This window comes from Ischnura elegans, chromosome 7 (assembly GCF_921293095.1).
Source record: "Ischnura elegans chromosome 7, ioIscEleg1.1, whole genome shotgun sequence".
Taxonomy (NCBI): Eukaryota; Metazoa; Arthropoda; class Insecta; order Odonata; family Coenagrionidae; genus Ischnura; species Ischnura elegans.
The window spans coordinates 19,696,132-19,720,483 of record NC_060252.1 but is presented as its reverse complement, the minus strand read 5'-3'; the positions used below and the strand labels follow the sequence as shown (position 1 = coordinate 19,720,483).

Here is a 24,352-nt window from a genome sequence, read left to right as displayed (position 1 = left end):
CATTACAGAGAAACCTATGGTACAGCCACCTAATGTCCCCTCTGTATATATCTACTCTGTGACTCAACAATGAGTCAGGTTATGGGATATGGTCCAAAAGATCAGACTCAAGAGCACAACAATAAACAAGACTAAAAACTAAACATCAATGGAGTTAGTCAGAGAGGTACATGCAAAAAATTATACCAACTAATATTGAGGATAATTTCCAGTGAATCCTATGAAAAATTCTGCCAGATAGTGAAAGGCTCTTTTTTGAAATCACATCCTTCCTCCTTGGAATGGAAAAAAAGTATTAAAAGCATTTCTCATTTCGCCAAAAGAATCATAAACTTAGCAAGAAAAGCACAACAAACAACCAAAGAAGGGTCTCAAGGAATCCATTTTTAAAGGCCATATTTTTATTAACATAGACATAGACATTCAAAATCATTTTACACTAACTATGGAAAAGAATGTAATGAAGAGGTCCAGCATTGTAAAAAAACATTTTTCTCTTGATTACAATAATTACAAATGCTTAAGCACCACAAGTTTTCTGCGGACCTTTTTGGGTTGTGTTGATTTTCTCGCCCAGACTAAGCGCCATACCCTGAAAGTTGAAATGAAAACTATAAGAACTGAAGTATGAAAGCCAGATAGTTGAAAGATTCAATCTTAAAGTATATGTGAATAAATTTTTGAAATACGAAAAAAATAAAAATGAAGGTTTACCTGGCTCTTGGCACGAATGCGAATGTGACCAATGACTGAGGCATCTGGTTTATTGAAAGGTTTTTCTAAACTAAGGTTGGCTAGAGCATCTTCTCCAAATATAGATCTTGCATACATGTTAGCAGCCATAAAGCCACACTGACCGGACAGCGCTTTTTCTGGAGTTAGGCACTTCATATTTGTGCTACGTATAAAATGACGTAGATATTCATGCAGATCAGTCAGATTAGTATTCACGGATACCTGAAAAAGAGAATACCAAAAAGAAACTTAGGATAACAAGTAATAAATTTAGAATATAGGAGCGAATGTCAAGTTATGGCAAAGAAAATGCCTTCATCACTCACAAGGAGACATCGCCAAAGTGACATTCGGGATCTGGATGCAGATGTTATTTTCTTAAACTATACAGGCAAGATAGACAAAACGTCACGGCTTTCTTCCACATAGGCACATTCTTCACATTTTTTAAATCACTGTTACATTTTATCCCGAAACGAATGGGGATAAAATGTAACAGTGATTTAAAAAATTAGAAGAGAGAAAATATATTGCCGACACTGGGACTCGAACCCGGGACACCGATAACTAGTTATGGGATTAACGCCCTAAACCACACCGCCACGGTGGTAGTTGTGAGGGAGCGCTTACTCAAGGGCTGTTATGCTCCGCGAAATCTTTACATGCGAATATCTCTCGAACCTGGGCCTATGTGGAAGAAAGCCGTGACGCCTTTTCTATCTTGCCTATATAGTTTAAGAAAATAACGTCCGCATCCAGATCCCGAACATCACTTTGGCGATGTCTCCTTGTCAGTAATTTTTCTCATAGGCTCAAAATAAGTAAATGAGAAAGTTCAAGTCCACTTTCCATGAGTTGGTGACATCAATAGAGTTCTTGTTCAAACACTAACACCAACACGTTCAAGAAGAACATTTCATTAAGGTAAGGAATCGTTAACAAAAATGTAAACAACAGCAAACAATCCAAAGCCCATATATACAGGTTGAGGAGAAGCTAAGAAGTGGTGATCTGCCCGGAATGAGTGCATGAAATGCCATCAGCTTTTCTGTGCATGAGTGAAGGCTGTTGATTTTTTACCTCGGGGAACTCCAAAAGTATGTGGCATATCACAAAACAGAAAAATTCAGTCCCTTTTTCCACCTATCACAACTGACAATTGGAGGCCGTGAAAATTTGAAGATTTGTCTTCCCTAGATCAGGAATTGAACCAATCACTACAGGAGTTCCCAGAAAATTCACACACAAATTCATGATCTATTTTCTTCTTATGCCAATACACAGTTAGGTGCACTGCATTTCGCAAATTTGTTAAGCTTGGTTCAACAATGTACATGTCCAGAATTGTTATGCAACACGTACAGTCCGATTCAAAAGTATTGCAACGAATGAAACTCTGCCGCAATATCACAGCAAATAATGCCACCAGGTGTTAAAATTCAGTTTGATTTAACCAAGTGCCACTTTCACCGCAGTTTGGAAACTGAGTTTGGTATTTTCTATTGTAGCAGTAGCAGAGAAATTTGAAAAACATTCCCACCTCCTGCAATATTTTTATTACAACATAATTGAAGGGAAATGTTTGCAGGATATGCGCAATGATTTATACAAACTAAATTGTGCAGCTCATGCTAAATAATGAATCCACCTCCAGAACTTCAATTTAGTTTCTCTCGTAAATTATCCGATCCATCAAAGTACATTTTCCAACAATTAATGCTGAGTTTTTCGATGAGAAACAGCATACATAACAAACATATAAAATATCCTCCGTAATATCATAGCAAATATTGCCACTGTGTGTTAAAATTCAGTTTGGTTTAGTGACACTTAGAAGACTGGTTCGTTCTCTTGCATGACTTAGGAAAGCTCGTAATGAAACACCATTAAAATCAGTGTGTGAGTTGGCCTCGTGGTAAAGCAGAGGATATACTACGGTAGAAATATGACCTCGCTGGTTCAAATCTCTCCGGAATAATTTCTTTTCAGATACATAGCATGGCAGTAACATTTTTCTTATCCACTTTAATGCATATTAACCACTGCTGTCATTATAAAATTTTGAATGGCGAATATTCAGTTTTTGTTTTCCGTGGATATAGCTATTTGTATTTATCGAAATCTCAATGCGCGAACGATATGGAAAATATTTCAGTCAGGTATTCTCCTCCATCAAGTCCTTTTTTGTATTCCCCAAGTGCTCGATCGCTTTCAAGAATATGTAGACACTCACGAGACCCACTTAACTGATGGGGCCGGGTTGGTGAAAACTTGGAAGGTTGGCAACCCTTTGCCTTCACAGCACCAAGAACTGACGAGGATGGATGTGGAAGAAACTGACGTACCGGACTTGGAGTCAAACTTTCCAGAAGCAAATGCCACATCGAAATTAAGATTAGCGGATGGAATGCAGCGAGAGGTACTGTATTTGTCTGAATATAGTCCCCCCCTTTTTTTTTCCAAAAATGCCCATGGTAAAAGTAAATGGGGGACTATATTCGAACCCATTTTTTAAATTTTTTCCTGAAACTCAAGCCTCAAAATTAGGGGGGGGGGGGGACTATATTCAGAGAGGGACTATATTAGGAGAAATACAGTAATTCACGTCCCCACTGACCCCAAGCCATCGGAGAATTTTCTTTCGGGCTCCATGGTGATGTTTTTCCTACATTTAGATTCATACTTGGACTCACTGTATACTGCTTCCTAATACGTGCCTCCGTGGCCGAGTAGGTTTATACTGTGCGCGGTAGTGGCGGGAGAGTCCTGGGAGGGATCGAGTCTGAAGTAATTATACTATTTTTTCATTTTTTATAAGACGTACTCTTAACATCAACATAATCTACGTGGGTTACTCAAGAAAAATACAAGTCTCAGCAATATATTCATAGGCAAACCATTGGTTACATTGGGACACTTCCATTAACCACTTTTTAAAGTCACGTTCCCTTAAAATTACGATTTCTGAGATTTGAGATTTTTGTTTCAGTTAGCTGAATACCTAATTGACATTTACAGTTATAGTAACATCCATTTTCCCTTCATATTTCTGAGTCTATTTACCTGAAAATCATGTTATCTCTCACTTCCATAAAATCAACAACAGCAGATTTCCTTAGTGATTGAGGCAATGATTAGTGAATAATGAGAGTTTGAAATGTATTACCTTTTCAACATCGCATTATACTGAATGGGGAAGCTAACATTAATAACTGTTCCTCTTTTGATTAGTTTTTGTGTACATAATATTCACGGGCAGGACATTATCAGCCTGGATTTGATAGTTATACAATAAGATATCATTTTACTAAATTATGAGATAAAATTATGTGTGCCGCACAATTATCTATTTGAATACTGGATAGTTTAAGGGTCTGAGTGTTAGCCCAGAAAGCCAATGATTCATCATTTGACTCTCAGTCCAGAGACTTTTAATGCAAGGCAATATCGGTTTGTTTTGGTCTGTTTTTCCCTCATCGTTACTGTGGCACAAAGTGGTGTGTCTATACTAAGAGTGACAAGAAAGATTACATCACAGTAATTGTCTCTCACTTTAAGCAGTGTTTTCATGTGCTTACCTTCATACCAAACACAAGGTTTCAATATACCTGACAGATTTGGAATTCAAATGATTTAGTTTAGAAAGTTATCAATTAAAAAAAATTGAATATTAACTTATTAAAAAAATTATGGCAGAAAATTTTCTATGCAAAATCAATATTGAATACTTATTTCCTATGATAAAAAATGACTAGAGAAAGGCTAGTGAATTACTGAACAGTGACATACCTTGTTTTCCCATTCAAATTCTGCCCACATCTGTCGGAATTCAGTATCTGTACAAGTGGCAGGAACAATATAGTCCATTATATCGATATGGATGTCATTCAGGACAACAACATTACGGTCCGACGTGGATCCACTTACATCATATACTGAAAGGAAATGACGACAAATCAAAATCAATGAAACACTCAGCCTTATAAAATGTAAAATATCAAGGCAATGAAGGCAACTCAAAATCCGAGGTTAAAAATATCATTAGATGATTCAACATAGCATTATTTCTGCTCATGGATTGAATGCTATAAATCACAGCAAAAAAAGACTGCAGATGGAAATTGAGTGGGTAAATGCTATTTCCAAAAATGTCAGAATATGCCATCTCCTTGAACTCTCCTGAATTTTGATTTATCGAAAGAAGTCTCATCTGAGAGGCTTAAAGGGTAGCCTTAAACTTCTGTGCTAGAAAAAAATTCAATCTTTCACACTTTACAGCACAGTTGCACACAGAAAATTCTTACCACTTGGAAGCTGAAATTCTTAAGGCCGCTATACATGGCGAGTGATCATGTGCATGATCATGCTGAATGATCATGCGAATGAAATCATTCGCCTTTATAATTCTCGACTTGAAGCCAAATTGGCAATGATCCCAAACCTTGTCCCCACAACAAAGAATAATGAACATAATGAGCTTGGAGCAAGAGCCTTCCTGTTGATTGATAAGGGTTTTTGACCTGAGAAAGGACTTAGTCAAGTGGTGTCGGTGGACAAACAGGTGCCCATTGCCTACCAAGCAGTTGGAACATAGACCATTCCTGTTCATGAGAATAAGGGACCCAGCAAGGGAAGAAGTGAGGCGGCCAACATTAGCCACAATGAGCTGCTAAGTCCTCCAGTCTTTAGCCTTGTATATGACAATCATGCCTATTTCTGGTAATTGCTTGAGCTTATAATCCCAAAATCCGTACATATAGCCACTTTTCAAATGATACGAAATGAATATTCTTTCTCAGTAAATTTCCAGTGAGACTTGGTAAGACAACCTTTAAACATCAATTTATAAATTTGAACCGCTTTACAAAAAAACCAGAAATCGCATAGTGGGTATTGCAGTCCATTTTCTGCCCTCTGAATATGAAAATAGGTATTTCGAAATTAACCCATCATAGATCAAGACACTTTCATCAAAAAAATATATAAATTGTCCATAATGCGGCAAGGCACCTTATCAGTAATATGTCATAAAATTGTAATCAAAATTCAAACAGACCTTAGCAACAGATCCGTAGCCAATAATTACCTATGTTCAGTTAGACTACGAATATAAAATTTCAGATGAAACCCCTATGCTATTTTAGGGAAAACTACTCTTCTTGAGTTGTTTCCTCCCAACAAGAACAATACATAAAATGCACCACACATTTCAGTTAGAAAACAAGGTAATGGCAGAAATTCTCTTACATTGATAGCATAACCACTCAATTAAGCTTAAAACAATCGATACAGTATCAATTGGCAACTAGCACCAATTTTCTGGATTTTTGTACACTTACCAATGTTGCCAAAAATAATTCCATTTTCGGTGGATGCAACTTTAACATTAGCTTTGATGTTGCAGAAATCATGAGGAGCCAAGACAACAGGCTGAGGTTTCTCAACTAGCTTCAGATCTCCCAGTGTTGCCAGCTCAAGGGTGCAATTCTGAAGCGTGTCACCTGAAACGTAATGCCTTCACAATAAAAACAATGCAAAATACAGAAGGAACTTAAAATAGTGAGTAGAGCAAATATAGAGAATCATTTTATAATAAGTGCTTAGCTGTGTACCATCAAAAAGCCTCTGATTAACATGTAAAAAAACATGGATATAGGGAAGACAAGAATTCCTGCCATGCACTCAATATTTTGGGTTGTAGTTATTTATTGTTAGGTTATTAGTTGAGTAGTTGTAAGTTATTGTTTAGTAAAAAATTTTACCAGATAAAAATTTTGGAAGCAGTATTGTAAGCCCCAAAGTGAAAAGGCTAAGGAAATGTAGACTTAAGGATGTTGACTCGGATTTGGAGCAGTGATTTAAAAATACAAGAATGGTCAATCCTGATTTACGAGTAAGTCGCTCCATACTTTCGGAAAAAGCTAACAGTTTGGTCTATAAAAACCTATCATTCCCGCAAAAGAGGCTATGGATGCTTTCAGGATAGTATATCCTTATATTTAACGCACAGAATTTTGATGATGAACTACATGTGAAGCTATTTTCAATAGAAAATGACCTCAGATGAAGAACTTGTGAAGCAAGAAAACATAACAGCATCATAGACTAATTTAAAAAGTAAACAGAGTGTAATACCAAATATTTTCAAAAATAATTTTTTGTAATTTGTTATTCACCCAAACAAAATTGATATATTAATGTATCTTTTATTATACCAAAAGATAACAATCTATATTTTTACGTATTTTAGGGCAAAATATAATCTAAAAAGGAATTTAGCTGGAAAAATTTCATGATGGAAAAATCACAAAATTTTCTGGTTGAAATGGATTTCCTCATGACAATCCCAGTGATTTGCTATACACAACTTTGACTGTATGTAGTTAACAAAATAAGATGAGGTTCAATAAATCATCTGAATATTCCATTAAAAATTAAACTCACACATTGACACATGGAGAATAAAACAGAAAAGGCACTATGATAATATTCTGATCTTTGCAATTTATATTATGGCGGACATTCTTCACACTCTCCTCAAAAAGATGTCTCAAGAAGAAAAATCTTGCAATGGAAATTTGATGAAATAGGAGTTTCCATTTGAAGGCATTTAGAATTCTGGGGAAATCATTGAAAAAATCTAGCATAAAATTAATTTTCTGCTTTGCTTTGAGTGCATCATGAGAATTCAACACATTGGGCTAATTTTAGCGGACACTACATGTGTCAAAAACACACTTTTTTCAGGAAACACACTGAATTCCCTGAACTTTTCCGGAAGGCCAATATTCCAGGTTTTCTCGGTTAGTGGACACCCTGATAGTACATAAAACTTATAAAAATCTCAGAAATAAGCAAGGAATTCAATTTGTTTCAGCTATCATAAACGGACACTGATTAACCCTGTGGTGGGCTTACCAAATCCACCCCCAGAAGTGATCGTGCCACAGCAATTTTACTGGTATAACATGCATTCTTACCTTCAAGGCAGAAGAAATATTATTATGAAAAAAGGCTGATTAAGGTGTTGCAGTTGCCTATTTTATAGTTTGACACTCAAAGAACTTGGCTAATCATCTTGATTCATATCTAAGTACTGTTTTTCTTTGTCTCTTGATGTCAATGTCAATTATGTATAAGCATTTTTTTTACATCTCTAACAAACAATTTTTGACCCAATAATTTTATGCTGGGAATGTAACTGTCAGTACTGGTTAAAATATCAACTATCAAGGCAATAGCAATAAAAAAGTAAATTGCACGTGCAGATGTATTCTCCTTGAATCATTACTCTCTTTGATGACACCCAGCCATAGAGATATTAGGTGGATAATTGATCTCTGAGTATCATAAATGCTGAAACTCATAATGGCACAGGTATTAAATACATATTCCACCAAAGGAAGAGCTTAAAAGCTAAAATATGCACCGATTTACTGCACGCATGCTCACTGGAGGTTTAAATAAGGAAACCAAAATTTTATGCTGACGATTACGAAGATTCAAATAATGACTAAAAAAGGTATTCTTCCCCTTTCCACTGGATAACAATGATTTAATCACATCGATGATGTGGCATTCAACATACCTGTCTGATTTACAATGAGGACATCCAAAACAATGTCATACTGATTGACATGAACGTAAGCCTCAGAGTACACAGGATCTGAGAATCCAGTGAGCTGCGTAATTTTATTAAGCTTTGAGGAAGACATGTCGGCACCCTCCTTTCTTGTAAGTCCCATGGCCTGGCTGAGGCTTAGATCAAAGACATTTTCAGAGCCACTCAAGTCGCTCCTCGACGTTAGCTGAAGGAAGGAAATGGGATCATCTGGCTGAACCAATGACCCGGGCTTTTCTTTAGCCTGGAAACAAGAAGAAAGAACAGGGTACAGTACAGTCAGGCACATTGCAATTTCAATCCAAAAAAGAGAAATTAATGCAATTAGTTGCCTTTGCATGACTTAGTGGAATTTGATAATCAAAACAAAACTATTGATTACATGTTACCATGACAATATGATAACAACCCTCATTGACTTGATTAATATTGTTATTTATCAAGAACAAAAAATTAAAGATATTATAAAAATATGAATAAATATATACTATATTGATAGCACAGCAAAGTAGATCTAAATTACGGCATTTATTATAAATTATTTAAGCTGCAAAAAAAGTTTTAATTGATATTAATTTAAGTAATAAAGTAATTTTCTACTCCGCAACAGTCATCCTTACATCACATTTCCCACCCACTCCATCAAAAGTTAACCTTCCCCCCTTTTACCTCCATCCGTCAATTCCCCCCAATCCTTACGTTCAACCCCAATTTGCCCTCTCCTCTTCCACCCAAAACCCCACCCCCCCTCCCTCCAGCTATATATTTCAGTGGCATCTATTGCCTCTACATCACTCAACTTCTGTTAAAGTGAAGCTCAAATCTCAGTTGCGTTGAGAAGGGAATCTTGGATTCCGAAACAGGTATGCTTCTCCCGTCCAGGTGGCATTTCCATCGCTCCATTTCGAGCAATTCTCCTGGAGCATAACCCCCCGCAAACCCTCACGAAGGTTCCTTTGGAGTTAAGCAAGTGATTGTGTGTGTGATTACTTAACGGAAGCAGCCTTAGCGAGGCCCACCTCAAAACCCTCGCGAAGGTTCCTTCATAGTTGAGTGATTGATTGTGAAGGGTTTCCGGTTGAGGGGCTGGGGTTGGTCACTGCTGCGAATCTTCCCGTTCCAGCACACCAACACAGTGTTTTGTTTGTACCTGAGACGAGGTCCCCTCATTACGGCCATTGGAGCTTTTTCATTTCCCACCATTTTTATTTAACCACAAATAGTTTAATACTCTTGATTAGCTCAATTTTCACTGACTTAAATACCAGGCTTTCCCAATTGAAAAATAAAAATAGCAGTGTAATCCTAATTCGTTAGACTAATCACTAAATTCATATACAGTGCAACCTCGATATAACGACACCCCACGGTGCACTAATAAACACTCGCTATAGCGAATTGTCGCTTTACCGGAGGTGGAGCATATAATAGCCAATATAGCTGTTGCGAACAGATATACAGGAACAAGAAATGTGCGGCGACAGATAAACATCTATCCGATAAACGTAAGCATAAATCCGGACGAAAGGCGATGTTTTTTTGCATCACTAAATTTCCTTACTCAAATTATGACTAACTATTCAAACAATTTATAAGCGCCGCACTGAATGAAAATTATGGAAAGCATTGTTTTGTCAATCATTATATTTATCGAACGACAGTTTACCACATAAATTTGAGACTGAGCACTCCATTAACTTCATTTCTAACAGATCGCTAGCAGTTACAGAGGTTAAGGAGTCTTGATGAAAGTCTTCCGGCGGTGAAACCCTCGCTATGGCGAGAGCCAACGCCGAAAGGGTCTCGTAAAAACGAATTTTTTAACATGCTTATTATAGGGTCAATTGATGGTGCATCGGCTATCTCTTGTAATATCGGGGGTGTCGCTATAGCCCGTACTCGCTTTAACGAGGTTCCACTGTATGTATTACAGTGCTGGAATCAATGTGGTTACCTTCAATGTGCTAGCTTCTTCTTCTGCCTTAGCTGAAAGCATTATCGAGAGTGCCTTCCGACATCCTTCGCTGAAAATTCCCACAATGTGAGGCGTTCTATCAGCTAAGGCACGTAAACATAATGATAAGTGATCTGAGTCATCATTGGTAATAGCCTTGGTCGGCAAACCTGTAAAGAATCAAAATATGAGTGGTAAACATTGCTTCTTTGGTCATGCAATACAAATAGAATTTTGCAGAGAATGTTGTGTTTTCAATGAGTGCTACGTATCAAAAGACAAAAATAAATTAAGAATGGACTAAACACAAAATACTGAGTGACCAATTCATTGGAAGCAGGTACAATCATCATAGAAATAGAAAGAGAACCATCATGGTGTCCACGAAAGTCAAATATTAAATTCGAGCATAATATTTAATTTTTTTATCACTAAAAAGCTTAGGAATGAACAAATTTCAATCCCAAATGAGTGGCTTTCATAAACCTGTGACTTAGTCTGAGATGAACTCTACCCTCACATACCTTAGGGTTATTTCATTACATGTGAAATATCTTTCAAAAGAAATCATAAATTTTAAAATTATTGCAGTTAGACAAGAATTCATGAATAATTAGTAAAAAACATTCCCAGACAGTGACATACCAATAACATGGCTTTATTGATGTCCTTCCGGTGATACTGACCTGATTTTCCAAGATGAAGAATTGAAGCCATAACAAGCATAGCTTCTGTGCAAAACCTATTCTGCTTCTTGAGATCTGCAACCAAGGAGATGTATCTCAAAGCAAGTTTGGTGAGAGTGGTCCCAAGAGCAGCACCAATAAAAAAATCCCCATCCATCATGTACTGCCGAAGTGGGGGTCGGGCTTCAACTTTCTTTGCAGTGCTAATAAGGAAATGGAAACAAGTGAGTGGAAAACAATAATCCAATACACTTAGGGAGTTTATTTATTCATAATAATTACCTCCGCACAAAAGATAAAATTGCAATTCATTTAAAGAATTTTGTAGGCAGAAGAAAAAAAACATTACAGCAAAAGAAAAAAACTTCCTCATTCAGCCATTCCTTAGCAACTTAAAAATTGGAATACCTCGACATTGACCCCCCCACTTTTTATTACAGTAGACTCTCATTAAAATTCTGTGTTGGGAAAAAGATGGGGCATCAAAAGTGAGGATATCGAGTTTCGCCAGAATGCTAAGTCTGTCATATTTTTCCAACTATTTTCTTACTTAAAATGCTCAAGTAATGTCAGATATATGTCGTGGATGGTCACATTATTTCTTTTAATTACTAGCAGATTACAAATATTTCAATCCAAGAAAGGTATACAGTAGACTCTCGTTAATATGAACAACATTATTACGAAGTTCTAGTTTCTAAAAAGTACATCGTTGGTCCCGACGAAAAGGCCTATCCAGTCTATAGTGAAAGAAACACTATTACAAAATTGTTGTTATTAGAAACTTACGAAACTCACTCCCAGTCCTAGCAGTTACAAAAAGAACTATATTACGAAGTTCCACGGATGAGAACTGATTTCTCAGCTCCAGCCACATCACATGCACAGCTAGATCAGTTCGTCACAATCGTGAGTTAACGCAAAACTGTAATGCAGTTTTGCATTCTGCGGAATAACTACATTTTTCGTTGCCTTGCATAGGTTTATCAACTGACGAATTGGGTCTCAAACCGCTTCTTGTTTGTACATCGAGGATTCACTGTAATTCTTCACAATTTATTTGCGTATACAGTGAGTCCTCGTTCTACGTCACCCCGTTTAACGTCATTTCGCGATAACGTCACGAAAATTTTGAGACTGTCATTCGTTTATCGCACCTTTGCTTCGCGATAACGTCAGGTCTTTTAAATTTCGCGCGAGAAAAAATGCGAAGCGGCGGGCGTTGCAGGTTGTTCGTTTTGTGGGCGGTAATACAGTCAGTCTAAACGAAGTGTAAAACGGTGTGTTTAATGTCAATTTCGATTACGTTTATAGCAAATTTTCTGCAAAATGAATTCTTAGGTAGGTGCGCAAATGTTAAGTGCGTAAATGTCAAGTAAAGTTTTAGCAAATTTTACTTGACATAACGGTTTTCTGGAACCTGAAAAGTGATTTCTAGGAATTTATCCGTGTAGAACTCGGAGTATTTGTCGTCACTTTTTCGCCGTGTTCTCAATAATCTTAGTTCCTGTAACTGCGACGATGTTTCAGCGATGATGATGCCCAGGCGACGCACGAACGGGTGACCACCATAGCGAAGCCGAAAAAACAAATGCGGGAAGATACAAAAATGGAGAAGGATGTACTTCGCTGCTGGTATTGCCGTCGATGAAGACAGGGACTCGTATTTATGCCATAGTTTGGCATTCCCATCGTAAAAAATGGCCCAAATATGATACGCTAAAATTTTTTCGCGTAGGAATTGTGGGGTCTAGGAGCCGATATTCACTTTTTACATTGTTCCTTATGGGATATTGTGCTTCGATTAACGTCATTTCGTTTATCGTCACATTTTTCAGGAACGGTACGTGACGTTAAACGAGGACTCACTGTATCATACACATGACTCTGAAACTATTCCGAATTGCAACTATAAGTAAGGTACATTGAAGAGACATGGAATTTTGGCAAGTTTTTTTTTGCGATGATTCCTAAAAGAAACGCTCTCATGAGTTTCTTTAAAATGAACCTCGGGTTTTTCGGTCCCGTGAACTTCATAATAATGAGTTTACTTTAGCTGGTGATGTAATTTAAGTATATGTACATTAAATAGTTAAGGGAAAACCGCTTATTGCGGGAAGGAAAAGCAAAGTATAAACAATAATGAACTACATAAGGCCAATGTACAAGGCTGAGGAGTAGGGGTGACCCATTTGGCATGAGCTTGTGATGTCATCAACTTATCAGTGAAAGGGCCAATCAATTTTTTGCAGTGTATTGCTAGAGAAATGCGACAGATTGAGAAATGAAAAAAAAGGGTCTATTCATTTTTCATACCCCATCACAATCATCATTTAAGAAAACTGGAAAATGAGCCCATTTGTGTACTTACTGCAGCCTCTCATAAAAATATGAAATGGTGGGTCACACATCAATTTTGACGCACAAAGATTACACAGATCAAGGACTCATAAAAATAATAGATTTTCATTGTAATACATCAGTGTGAAATACGTAAGCACTATTAAAAGTCCTGTACCTGACTGTGCTAAAAGCAGACTGTGTTGCATATGTGCCATCAGAAATAATCTTTTGAACTGGAGCTTGCTGTTGCATTATTAAATCATCATCTGTCTTCTCACCAGCTGCCCTCCGTGATTCATCTTCTACAATAGGAATCTACAAATACAAAGCAATGATACAAATATTCAACTGTGTTCAACGTAATACAAAAAATATCAAATAAAAATTCTCATGAAATACAAAAAAAAACTTTACATCTCCCAACGTCTGTCGAACTTGGCTCATGACTGACTGAATATCCTCTGCTGTGTTAGCATATTCTCCAAGAATCCACACTGCTGCACGATGAACTCGGACAGATTTGATGGTAGGAAATGCATCTAGCAGCCTCTGTAATATATGAAATATAGCGCAATAATTAAATCCAAGCTAATGACCATGGCATGAGAGATGAGAAATGAGAGAAAAAATTTCCCAGGGGGTCATTCATCAAATGATACAATCATTTACAAAGGTCAGTTTTTAGACCTTTATGCAGGATATTTTAAGTTACGCTCTTTGGCTGTCATTTCCAACCATTCTTGAACTAAGAATCGGAATCAGTACTGCACCCAAATAATGTTTTATTTCTTTCAAGATCACATTTTAACATGTTATTACACTGGTAATAGCAAAGTCTGCATAATGGAAATACATTGACAATGAGAATCAAAAATCAATACCACATTATAAGTCTTTACGGTGATTTAAAATTTTTGATGGCATGCCTAGATGAACCCCAATAGTGTAACTATGCAAATCGTATAAGAACAAAAGATACCATACTAGAGGATTAAATTGAAATTCACAATAACTGAACTACGTAGGGTTCAAAGAATTGGTACCAAAAGAATATGTGCAAAAGCCACCTTAACAAGTTTTATAGGGCATAATTTAGGTTATATGCACAAAGGAGAGGAATGCAACACAACCAATCACTTATGAGATAACTTGATGTATCATTTTACGCGGTACATATTCACGATGACAAGATGAAAATCATAACTAGCTTTTGGAAAGTAAGAAAATAATTATGTACCAGGACGGAGAACCAAGACTAAGAAATGATGCCAAGAACAGGACCAATCTTATTTCTCAATCATTTCACAACATGAATTCCCAGAACTCTAGCACTGTTTACACTGTGACCAGAGAGACCATTCTTTGGCGTTAAAGAGAGGAGCATGCCCGAATCCACTCAGATATTCCACGGCAAATTTACAACTGACCATATTTTTTTTGATTGACAGTTTTCTCTAAGATGTTTTTAGACAAATAAATGTCCTCAGAATAAAAGCAGTAAAATAATTACCTCGATAATCAAAGGACGTAATGTTTCAAACTTCTGAATGGCTTCACGAACAAATACAAGCACATCAGTGGCTGCTAGCTCATTGCTATCCGACAAAAATTCGATAAGCACTGGAATAACTGTGCCAGCTACATCAGGAAACTAGAAGAAAAAATCACACATGATTGCAGCTTTTATAACTGATTATTACAATAACAAATACTTATAGGAAGTGGCACATCATCGTGCAATCATATCTTACCTTGATGCAACAGGAATGAAGAGTTCGTACTAGCAATTGCCGATACTTTCCAGTGTCTTCATGTTCCACAACATTGTGAGTTTTTGCCACCTCTTTCTTTAATACCAGCACCATTTCCTCTATATTCCTTGATGATACCAGTTCCATAGCTGCAAAACAAATTTACTCATTATCACCATCCAGTGGCGCAAAGGTTTTGGGGGATAAACCCCCCCCCCCCCAGAGCTCAGAGTAATTTTTAAGTTTAATCCATTTTACTTATTTGGATCAGTATTACTTATATAATAGTATTAGGATTAATCAAATATCCTTCAGGAAGCTGTAAAACTCACAATTTTGAACTATTATTCTTAATATGCAATGGGCATGCAATACCCCCACACCTGTAAGTATTAGTTGCGCCTAAAATCCCCCCTGGCCTTAATTCCTGGCTGCGCCCCTGCCACCATCAGGTGAAAAAATCTCTGTAACTGATTTGGAACCAGAGTAGATTTAATTACCCAGATTAAGAGTTTTCTTCCGCACTTCCAGATCAGGACTCGCCAAAACCCGCAGAATGTCCATCACTAGGTCCTGCAACACTCTTTCGTGTGACGGGTGCTCTTTCAAGGCAATCAGCCTGTCCAACACTATCAGCTTCACATTATTGTCACTTTCCTTTACAATCAGCTCAATGTAACAGCTGGCTGCAGCCTTAATAAAAAGATGCAACACATTAAACATAAAATTTTCAAAATTGAGACAGGCAAATGAAGGAGGGCATTGGTTAATTACAGTATGTTCCTTGTAAACTGTACATAAGGATCGCGGAGAATATATTAAAACACAAAAAAGAACTTTAAAAATGACTGCTTAGATTAAAACCAGGATGAGTCATATTATAAATTAAGAGGAGATGGGATGAATCTATTTTTTCTACTAATCTGAACATAAGATTTAGTCTGATAGGGTTCTACAATACATAAAAACTTCCAATAAAAATAACAATGAGGAAAAATCTAGCTTAAAAATTAGATTTAAAAATGAGGCCAATTTTCACACATACAATCAATAAAAAATTGCTTTTTTAATACTTAAATGCATTGAAGAGATAAAGTTTAAATCATAACTTGACATAAGGAACAAAATGAGCAGAATATTATATGTACTAGTATTTTAGCACATGAGTTGGAAAACTTAGGTGAAAAAACAAAATTACTTTAAAATTTGAGTACATATACAGCAAACTCCCAATTACCTGGCTGTGGTTTATCTGTGTTACGCATTATCCATGCATGAGTTTTAAACTTCTTCGATGTTTTCTGCGATCTTCATAAAAAAATTAATCGAACGCAAAAGCCCCAGGATATTTGCATTTTAATGCAAGGCTAAACCAGGCTTATTATTTCCGTTAGTATCCTCTTCGTGAAAGGAAATTATTTTATTTGCTTTTTGTCAAGGGATGTTTCAAGTTAACTTGGACGTCTACTTAAGCATACAGACTATGATCCGCGGCGGGAAAAAACTCTTGATCAATTTTAGAAGATTCTTTAATGGTTAACCAATCACGAATTAAAAGAAATGTTGACTAGGATCTATAATTGTATATTTAAAATGCACAATTATTGCCATGGCCTTGAATTCAGTTGAATATGGCCCAAAGGAATCAGGGATTTCGTCGCAAGCGGACAAATTTACGCAGTGACTAGTCAAGGTCCAACTGGAGAGGAAGGGAATAGTAGAAGTGAAGGCAGTGGGGGATGTGGAAGCAGAGATAGCATGAGTCATAGCCAGGCACTCGCCTGTGTAGACAAATTGCCAAAGTCCTAGTTTTCTATAACCACTGCTGTGCTATGGGGTGATCGCATGCCCATTACCTTCACGGAAGCTCTGTGTTCATGTTATCTTAGCATCTTGATGCGCGATTGTGTTCAGTGATTATGGAGCCACGACCCACAGCAGTTGCATACTGGGCAACTTGCCCGAGATGCTACTATGCAGTGTGGTGCCTGACAGTGTAGTTTCCGATCTCGAGCAGCGGTTTTGAAGCATTCGTGCAAACCAATTTTCTGAATCTCGTAGACACGGGTGTGGGGTTTTCAGAAACCAGAAATTACATAAAGCAGTGGGAATCCGAGTGTAATCGTCGCTTAAATGATCGCACTCAGGAAAAGATAGCTGTGAATGATACTGGAAAGCAACCTAAAATAGCAGAAAATGTGCATAAATGATATTAAATAATTCTATTTAGTCGAATTCTGAAAACTACATGAAAATTAAGTGCAATTTTGGATTTTTCATGTTATCCAAATTTTCGTGCCGCCTTTCCCCATCATTAGCCCAGCAGGGTTATTCCACTAATCGTATGGCCGGGCCATAAGTCGAAATCGACCATAACTACGGCCTCGAGACATACGTATGGCTTCGAGCGATTCTACTCTGAGCGAAAGGCCATAAGTCGGGCGGTAGCTATGGCCTAAAGGCCGTAATATTATGGCCTGCCTAGGAGGCGGTCATAACACGGGCCATACGAAATAACATTGCTCGCCTAAGGTGTTATAAAAGAAACTTACGAAGTGTCATCGATTACATAGCGATTGTTTCAAGAAATATATGAATATTGTGGGTGAGCACATACGGATTCAACGGGCATTGGCTAGATATATTTAAAAAAGACGTCGATTTCATAAGGAGGATACGGGATACGTGTAGGTAACCCGTTCGCGTACGATGATGATGTTTTCATTAACTATTTCCGTGCGTCAAAATTGTTACTTAATTTTTAAGTAGATATAGCGGATGAACTAAAAGTTCGCTTGTAGTTAAAAAGTTAGGAATACTTTTAACGGATGCTCTGCTAAAGTGAACGGAGGAACGGGCCCGTTCCTCTTCCCGGAGCCGGCTTTTATTTGCTTTCTGTGCTACATTTGCTAGCAGATTCCTTACTTGTTTCGAAAAGCTGTAGGTAGTTTGAAATATCCGCTATTAAATGTTTTATATTTTAAGATTCTCGTAGCATAACGGTTCATGAGGGAGGATATCTAAGAAACATAGGGCAAGAATTTTTTTTTGGCAGTAAGGCAATCTTCAGTAAGTCGATGCGTAAAGGACAAATGTCGTCCACAAATCAAGGAAAGAATGATAGTGTCATATTGATGTTTTAACTTTATACAGCTACCGAAACATAAGCCTCTGATAATAAAATTGATGAAACTTAAAGTTTCAATTTCATCTTTAGATTTCGTGCATTGGCTGGATTTATAAGGCTTTTGGGGGCAAATGATTGCAGCCATGAGACAATCATTGGAAGGAGAGGAAGGGGGTTAGAACTACAATAGGATGTCATGTTCTAACTCTATCCATTACATGCACAATTCACAAATATCATAATACTGCACGGCACAAATTTCTTCTGCTTCTTCTCGCCCATGATTTGCGTTCTTCACTTGTTTTAAAGATCTTCAGCGTCTGCCGCTAGATTAGTGTTTAAAGAAAATTCAAATTTATCCTTTAATAAGAGTCCATTTCGGTTAAGGAACATATAATTAATTTTTTATTCACGTTGGAACAAACTTCCTTCTCAAAAAAATGACTAGTGTATAAAAAAAGAACCAAACTTATAGTACCAATTATAATTCTCATACTCGCCTGCAGAAAGGGCGTTAAGACTTTTGGCCGGGCCATACGATATGGCCCCTCGAGAGTGGAATCGGTTTAGGCCGTAATTTCGGGTCAGACCATAAGAAACTTACGGCCGGCCATACGTATGGCCCCGTTTAGTAGAATAGCCCTGCTGGACTACAATTGGGAGTGTGCTGTATATAAGGTGTTTGGCCCATGCACTCCGGAATTTGAAAATATTACTTTGTATATTACTCAAATATTGAGTTGACTAATTAGTTCATTATTTAGGGTATTCTATGATTCAATTATCACTTTGAGAGAAAAATCATTTACCTTAGGTGTGACACTTATCAGTAGAAAGACATCAGGAATTTTTCAATTTTTGCTGAGAATTCAAATGATAAAACAGCAAGATGGTTCAAGTTTTCAAATATTGAATCATTTCTAGAAAGATTATGAGGATATTCTAGGATTCCATCGTCCCATCTCTTCATAAAATATTTGGCTATCCTAATTTCCATTATAAGGAGTACTAAAAAATTACAATGAGATTTTCTTTTAACAAGGATAAAAATTTGAGCATTCTAAAATTCAGTATGAGTTTAAGTTCTACAGTTCATATTAAGCAGAACATGAAGTTCCAAAGACTTTCAAAATGCTTTTTTAAGGAAATTTTGACACATTACTTTTGGTTCTTACTCCATAAATGAAAAGGATCTATCACTTAAAAATTCAAGACACCATCTGATAAAAAACTTAAGGTAGATAATAAGAGTAATTAAGATAAACGACTCTTTCTGTGCAAAAAGTAATAGGACAACTTTCTACACTGAGCTTATAAATAGATATACAGGAATAACAGTGTAACTATGTATTTAAGGTAACTCAGAGGCATTGCTTTACCTTTATTGCAGTAGGAGCATTGGACAAGGTGACCAAAGTGCCTGCTGCTTCATACCGAACAGCCTGACTTGTGGAGTTCAGCAAGTTGTAAATGCATCGGATGAATCTCGACCTTTCAGATGGATTTGCATGGCAAACCTATATAATTAAATATTAAGTGATCATATGAAGACAATGGACACAACAAGCCATTTTCTACAGCACAAAAAAATTGTTTAGCAGCGAATTGCTTATTGAGAATAAATAATTTACAACTCTACTACACTAACTGCAGAGGAATTCCAAAGCATGAAGGCTGCAATTGTTTGCATCATACAGTTTACATTTGAATTATTAGGCCCATTCATTGAGATAGAGGGCTTACAGCTGAACTTGAGGGCCATTTTTTTTATTTTGACCTATGTTTGTGAGATATAAGACACCATAATCCGATCTCCCATTAGAGCACGACCCTGCACCACCCATAACACACAGATATGGCCCACACATCTTACTTCTGGTTTCTTGACCAGTAGAAATGCTAATGGACCATTAAAAATTTCATTTTTCATGTAAAAAAGATTTTCTTAATAATGGTATTTACTATCATTATTACAAACTGGATCTTTGTACTGAGTTTTTAACAGATTTTTGACTGTTTTTCATACATAGAAGTTTTTACTACAATCTAGGAGCCATTATGATAGGACAGGTTAAAATTAAGGGTGGGTCAGTTTGGCTCTTTGTTTCTTAAGCTTAGAGCTGGCATTGGAACTGATGACTAAAAGAATTGGAATTAATTTGTGAGAAAGCCAAGTTGAAAACTTTTCTTGTGTGATATTATATAACATGATCATTAAGAGTGATTTTATGGGACCAATCACTTGTGAGATAACTTTAAGCGTTATATGGTAATTTTTATAAGTCTTATGAATATCAATAAAAGTTTTTGTGAATTAAAGATTGAAATATGAACACCTAACTGAGAACTGAACCTAATACCTTGAACCAAACTGGAATCAGAATCCTTTAATATACTTTAATGCCATGTCCACTGCAGATAGAAAATAATCATAAGAAAACTAACATACTCAGGACTGCAGCTTAAACAGGCGTTTAATACACTTAGATTTAAATATTCAAGTTTCCCCTTAAAAATAGCCAAAAGTTTTTTAACTCTCCTTTAAATTATTACATAACATTCATGAAGAGTGAGAGTCTACAAAAGACAACATTCTTTCAGAAATATAATGAAATAAAAGTATTTCTGTATTTCTTTAAAAAAAAAAAACATACAAAATGGTTATAAGCAAACTTAATTCCAGTCTAATAAAATTCATCATAATTAAAGCCCTCAGCGAGCCAGTATCAAAGTGGTTCTTCTCTCATGCATGTCATGACATATTTTCCCAGATGCAATAGACAAAATTCCCCAGTAAAAAGACTAAAGAGGTATTACATGGGCGTATCCATCGAGGGGGTGGGGGAGGGGAGGGTGGGTGGTAGCTGCCCCCCCTAGAAGCAAAAATCGCAAAAGTCTTTAAGCAAAATCAGTACTGAATTGAAACGAAAGTATTCAACAAATTTTCTTTAAACCCACGAAAAATGATATGTATTAGTACAAGATATGTAACTAAAATAAAACTTTTTTTCAAGGAAATAATCTCATAAACTAATGTCACAACTTGGCTTGCCCCCCCCCCCCCCCCCTAGTTATGATCCTGGGTACGCCCTTGAGGTATTACTAACAAAGCCTACCCAATAAAAAGGAAGAAGCAAAACACTTTTTGTCCCTGTAGGGAATATTTTGGAATAAGAAAAATAACTTTCACAAAACTACTGGATTGACAAGTTGTTGACTTGGGATAAATTCGATTATTGGTCTTGGATGCTGAGGGTGACGGCACCCAAAACTTAACTTCTTGGTTGAGGTAAATGTTTGACAGCAAACTGGATCAAAACCTCAATCACAGAAAGTGAATATCCGAGTAATTCCTAACCCAGAATGGGTCCAAGGGTAGAACAGGGTATTTTTCTCAGCATACACAGTGAGTGGAGATGAGATTAAAGCATGAGGAGGTTATGACAAGATCAATTAGAAAATAATATTATGACATAAAATCATTAAAAAAATCTTTACCTTGTAGATCAGTTCTACAATGACCAGCTGCAAAATGTCACCAAAAGAGGTAACTTGATCCAGACAAGAGGCCAAATAAGCAAGGGCCCTCTCCTGATCTGCATGCAAAAGCATCAGAAATGCATTACGCTTGCACGACATGTCTTCTTCACCCTCCAAGAAAGTGGCAATGAGCTCAGGAGCATCCGGAATTAGGAATTCAAAATTCCTGCAGGGAAAAACATGTTTATTATCATGAAAAGGAGGAATGTAAATGTATGCACTCAACATCTAAAAATAATATCAACTGTAATTAATAGTATTTCACAACAGACTTTAAATTCTTCTTTTTTTGTCTTTCATCCCTGGAACACTTGAAAACATTAAAAATGAGGTAGATTAATTGAGACTAAAACAAGGATTAAATTAGCTATGCAAAGAGCAATGAGTTCACCAAGATACAGGCTACACCTAATTTAAGTATACTGGGACTAGACATGGTGATAACTTTTACAGAGTCACCCATAATGCACAATAGTATGAATACATATCCCACAGAGAAAAATTCTACCAGCATGATACATGCTACAGCTAATTTTACACATCAGGAACTTCTGAGTTAAGATATATACAGTCTGAACTGAACCATAAGTGTGTACATAGCTAATTAACTGACTTAGCATATAAATATAAGGGGTTTATATGCATGTGAACATTAATTCTTTAACAGTAGTTTTTGCATACCAACTGCGGAATAACCAAGTAATATGGGATCAATACTTATTTTGAAAAAAATTACTCAATGATCATAAAGTAAAATAGAAATAAGCAAACCTGTAGATTGTGAAAATAGCAAGAACTGCATTTCTTCTCACATATGAGTGGCGATGCTCCAGACAAGTTCTAATAGCAGGCATGAGAGGTTCCAGCAATTCCGGCTCTTTAAGCTTACACAAAAATCGTAGAGTTGAGCCACGAATGAATTCGTTGGGATGTTGTAGATCCTACACAAAGCATTAAAGATAGAGTAAATTGAGGCTGAAATACTTACACCTAAAATTATGAACACTTAACATAATAAATATTTAAGTTAAAATCACCTTCCTGTACGCATCGCAAACTAAAATCATTTCTTGCATCAGCTTTCCATCAGGAGTTGTCTTCGGTACTATTTCCCAAAATATTAACAATAACTTTTTGACTGTGTGATCTTGAAGGGGAAGTACAAAGCGGATGATTGTCATCAAAATTCCTGGCAATCTTTCACCGCTTACTATCATATTGATAGTTTTCTTCAGGGCCTCAATTTTAGTTTTAACATCTCCCTTTTCTGAAATATAAAGGTGTCATTTACAAATCCATCCAAATCGATGACGAGACCAAAATGAATCTCAATCAGTGGGAGTTTCCATAGGTTGATAACGCATCCATGAAAAATTTTGTCGATATACATTGCATTTCAATATTTAATTATGAAAAGGAAAAAATCAAATATTTTTACACAAATACATCATATTTGACTATGAACTAGCCTCCCTGTGAAAAACCGATTGATCGACAAAAGAAAAAAAGCAGGCAACATCAAATCAACGTAGTTTGAAGGGAGCATATAAAACATTAATACACATATTAACGAAACTAACCTAGATCAAGCTTCAGCTGTAGTTCATTCGGTGGTTCCGAGTCAGTCGGCAAATTTATAAGCGTGTAACACGGCTGCTCCACTGCAGTCATGATTGCGTGATCTCGTATCGCCGGCAGTTTGTCTGAGGACTTATGACAGTACGGAGAATTTCATCTACAGCGAACACCTATTTAAAATAAAAGTATTAGTTAGCTGCCATATACACCACAAACATACAATACGTAACGAACAGAAATGTGAAAAATTAAAGGCATTGCAGATATTTGTAAACATTACTACTCAGTGTGATTCCAACAGCGACACGAACTTTAAAGATACACAAGAGCGAAGGAAAATTACCAGCAACAAATTAAATCAGCTGGCGTTGTTCCATTTACACGAGAGCTTAACACAAATTTATTAAAAACAAAATTCCTTTCGCCTGTTTGGCCACTTATGACAGGCGACCAGACGTGTCATTCACTACGAAAGTCAAGTTCAAGACAAAATTAGAGCCCATATTCATTATCAAAGAAATGGTAGACAATTAAATGTTTTTTATACCGTTATATGTATTTAATACAAAGGTTAAAAGATTTTTATTTATTATTATTTCATAATGAATTAATGATACAAAATTAAAGATTTCAGTAGACTTAGACGATATAAGAACTAGACCCGCCATTCCCCACCCCTACCCATGTCTCGCCGTGTGGCCAACATCTCCCCTCCGCTCCCTTCCTTCCCCTCCCACTTTTAAAGCGGCGTGACGTCACTGTTGGGACGCTCATCGTCGTAGCGCATGGCTACGAATGGGGATTCACTGTATCACTGCGGTATTTTGACCATTTTCTTCGCGATTTTTCAATTAAAAGTACTAATATTTATTGCGTTATGTACGAGAAGTATTCTCTCAGCCATGGTTGGATTGGTGAACTTACAATAGGGAAATTGCATACTTTTTATAAACAGTATGCTGATATACTACAGTAAACACTTAGTATCGCAATATACTTTTTTCCGCTTAAAATTCA

General features: G+C 36.6%; 1 protein-coding gene across 1 annotated transcript; it reads right to left on the bottom strand.

Moving 5' to 3' along the window:
- Window positions 1-379: 379 nt before the first annotated feature.
- LOC124162056 (coatomer subunit beta) lies at window positions 380-23,810 on the bottom strand. Its single transcript, XM_046538404.1, has 18 exons — window positions 23,679-23,810; window positions 23,338-23,505; window positions 22,795-23,024; window positions 22,529-22,698; window positions 21,716-21,923; window positions 19,597-19,734; window positions 15,591-15,783; window positions 15,091-15,239; window positions 14,850-14,990; window positions 13,754-13,888; window positions 13,515-13,654; window positions 10,997-11,199; window positions 10,311-10,480; window positions 8,324-8,600; window positions 6,075-6,236; window positions 4,525-4,670; window positions 715-957; window positions 380-592 (listed from the first exon to the last, which is right to left on the bottom strand). The coding sequence occupies exons 2-18, from the start codon at window positions 23,426-23,428 to the stop codon at window positions 521-523; spliced, it is 2,868 nt and encodes a 955-aa protein (XP_046394360.1). The 5' UTR covers window positions 23,429-23,505; window positions 23,679-23,810; the 3' UTR covers window positions 380-520.
- Window positions 23,811-24,352: the final 542 nt, after the last annotated feature.